Genomic DNA, 2,537 nt, shown 5'->3' with positions numbered 1-2,537 from the left:
GGCTACCAAAGGGGTTGGAGCAACGTCGCCGAACAAGTATACTTTGTAATTTTTGTGAAGAAATATCGATGCTGACAATTCCGCGAATCTATAACAACAATTTTATAAATATTTTATTTAATTATTAGATACTAAAACCCTTAGTATTTACAAATACTGCCTGCCTTATATGCTTATTAAAAAACAGTTATTTTTATAGATGGGTTTTTTCACTTGTCTCTCTGACAAAATGCTAAATGTTATTTGTTTTCAAAATAATTTAACAACAACTCGCAACTATGCTTGTTTATAGTCTATATCAACAAACGCCTATAAAATATCGTCTCATTTACAGATGTTTTGTTGTTTGTATTATTTTTATAGTAAATTGAGTAACTACACATCTTTATTACAAACATACTTCAATAGCCGACATAGAGTTCACAAATCACTTCTGTTTGTGTTTTGTGTCTTGTAAAAAAACAAACGTAAATCGATCTAACCAATATACATTTTGGTAAATAATAATGCATTCACCAATACGGTTTTTGAATTGATTAATTGAAATTGATAATTACCTAATTATTCAATGACTTTTGTTATTAAAAAATATATAATTGAAATTATTGTAAGAGGATTATTCTAATATGTCTACGTAGGAATTTATTAAACATTTAAATTTACAGCTTATCAAACTAATTATAAAAGCAAGTATTTGTAAAAAAATATTATGCAATTTTATTAATCATTTTTTAGTTCCACTCGATTTGTTGTTAATGGTGTATTATATAATTTGCTTATAATTCACAATTAATTTGTTTTGCTTTTGTTTATATTTATAATACGTATTAAAAATACTTTTCAGGTAATAATTCACACAGTACGAACAGTAACCTTTGCAACATTTTACACATAGGGATAAAAAAATATAAGTACGATGCGGCGATAAAACGCAGTGTTGACTTAAACCGTAAAAAAAGAAGATAGATAAAATTTTATTGGTTACAATGAACATAATCGAATTTTGTAACGTTTAATAAAGGCACTTAAAGTATATTAAGAACTATATGTTGTCTTATCTACTACATTTCGTACAAGCGGGTGGTGCACCACACAATATACATGAAAAGTGATACATGTACAGGGGTATGTAATTAAGTAACTATTATAGATAATAATTTAATAAACATGTACTTAAATAAGAACTCTTGTACAGTGTGTTCGAATTGTTTAAAGTTGCATTAGGTACAACTACTAAATTCTACTGCTACAGATTAATGATTTGTGATGATGAAGAAAAGATTGGAAATGGAAAAGTAATTGTAAAAAGTAGAAGAACAGAGGATACCATGGATGTCAACAAGTAAAAGGAGAAATGAGATGTTAGGACATCTTTTGAGACATGAAGAACTGGTTAGAAACATACTTGAAATAGAATAAATAGATGCGATATTAAGCCTGCATTGGGGATAAGGGATGCTTTATTTTCAGGAAATGCGAAAATTGGATCAGAGTGGAAAGGAGTCTTTGGATTCACGTCTTTGTGATGTTGTTATTAAGATATGAGCTGCTACCCAATGGACAAAATTTTTATAACAAATCTAAATTTTATTTTTTTCGTAAAGCTTCTGGAACTTCTCTAAATAAATGAAGAAATAATTAAATGTCATTCTCACCCATCCATTTAAATCCAGTTAATGTTTCTTCGAAATTAAAACCTTCCTTTTTGGAAATTGTTCTCAAGATCTTCGAACTCACTGTGCTCGACATCATGTAGCAGTTACTCAAATCACTCTTCGGACATCTTTGCCTGTAGCATTGCAAAATCCACCAACCAAGAAGAGCTCCGAGTTCGTTTCCATTGAAAATTGTCCAGGTGTCATTTCTAAAAACCATCTTTCAAAATGATAACAAAAAATGAAACGAATATCAAATGATGATGGCAATAACTGGAGTAACAATTTCGTGAAATTTAAAACTTACTTATCGCTTTTCTCTGCTACTGCTAATCTGTCTGCGTCCGGATCATTGGCTAATATAATTTTTGATCCAATTTTATCTGCCTTTTTGAACGAGAGATCGAGACAGCTCCTTCCTTCTTCAGGATTTGGAAATCTGAAACCAAATGGTACATACCTATCGGTTATAATGAAGTTGGGTACAACAACGACATAACGGTTATTACGACGAAATTTCTAAATCCTTGATAGATATAATACCGTTTATAACAACATCGGCTGTTACGGCAGAAACAATACAAATTGGTGCGACCAAAATTATCGTTTACAGCGACGGACTCGTAAGAAAATGTCCGGAATTTACAGAGATATTTAATCAACATTTTTCCCAAGTTTGACCAATTCCTTCTGTAGCGAGCACAAGCGTGTCGGGCATACGTGTGTGTGAGCGGCTTATCGATTCGCCGACTAGCCGCGGTCGCCTTTTTAGTGTAAATAAATAGTTTTCTTCTTAAAATTTAATTTGTTAAACCCACGAACATTACACTTCACTTCTTCGTCGCTTGAAAATTTCTTCCCACAAAGACTTTTTTCATGTTT

At 31.2% G+C, this 2,537-nt stretch overlaps 2 protein-coding genes and 1 long non-coding RNA gene across 5 annotated transcripts in view; 1 reads left to right on the top strand and 2 right to left on the bottom strand.

Annotated features, from left to right (window-relative positions):
- The window catches only part of LOC108739848 (START domain-containing protein 10), a 46,974-nt gene that overhangs the window by 31,188 nt on the left and 13,249 nt on the right, over positions 1-2,537 (top strand). The window contains exon 1 of one of the 3 annotated variants that reach the window (XM_018473922.2): positions 817-1,125. The exons of 1 other annotated variant lie outside the window; for it this stretch is intronic. In XM_018473922.2, coding sequence (XP_018329424.1) covers positions 1,102-1,125 — 24 coding nt within the window. In that variant the 5' untranslated portion in view covers positions 817-1,101. Of the gene's footprint in view, positions 1-816; positions 1,126-2,537 lie in introns of those variants that run through there. One more of the 3 variants, XM_018473921.2, reaches the window with a different exon arrangement.
- Positions 1-2,537, bottom strand: part of LOC108739836 (probable phosphoglucomutase-2) — a 13,875-nt gene that overhangs the window by 2,729 nt on the left and 8,609 nt on the right. The window contains exon 2 of the mRNA XM_025978016.1: positions 7-88. Within this exon, the coding sequence (XP_025833801.1) occupies positions 7-88 (82 nt within the window). The remainder of the gene's footprint in view (positions 1-6; positions 89-2,537) is intronic.
- LOC112905478 lies at positions 1,655-2,365 on the bottom strand. Its single transcript, XR_003231837.1, has 2 exons — positions 1,963-2,365; positions 1,655-1,864 (listed from the first exon to the last, which is right to left on the bottom strand). It is a non-coding gene; the product is annotated as an uncharacterized LOC112905478 (long non-coding RNA).

The sequence above is a fragment of the Agrilus planipennis genome, unplaced genomic scaffold (genome assembly GCF_000699045.2).
Source record: "Agrilus planipennis isolate EAB-ADULT unplaced genomic scaffold, Apla_2.0 scaffold195, whole genome shotgun sequence".
Lineage (NCBI taxonomy): Eukaryota > Metazoa > Arthropoda > Insecta > Coleoptera > Buprestidae > Agrilus > Agrilus planipennis.
Note: the sequence above shows the minus strand (reverse complement) of the source record. Positions and strands in the feature narration are given on the sequence as shown.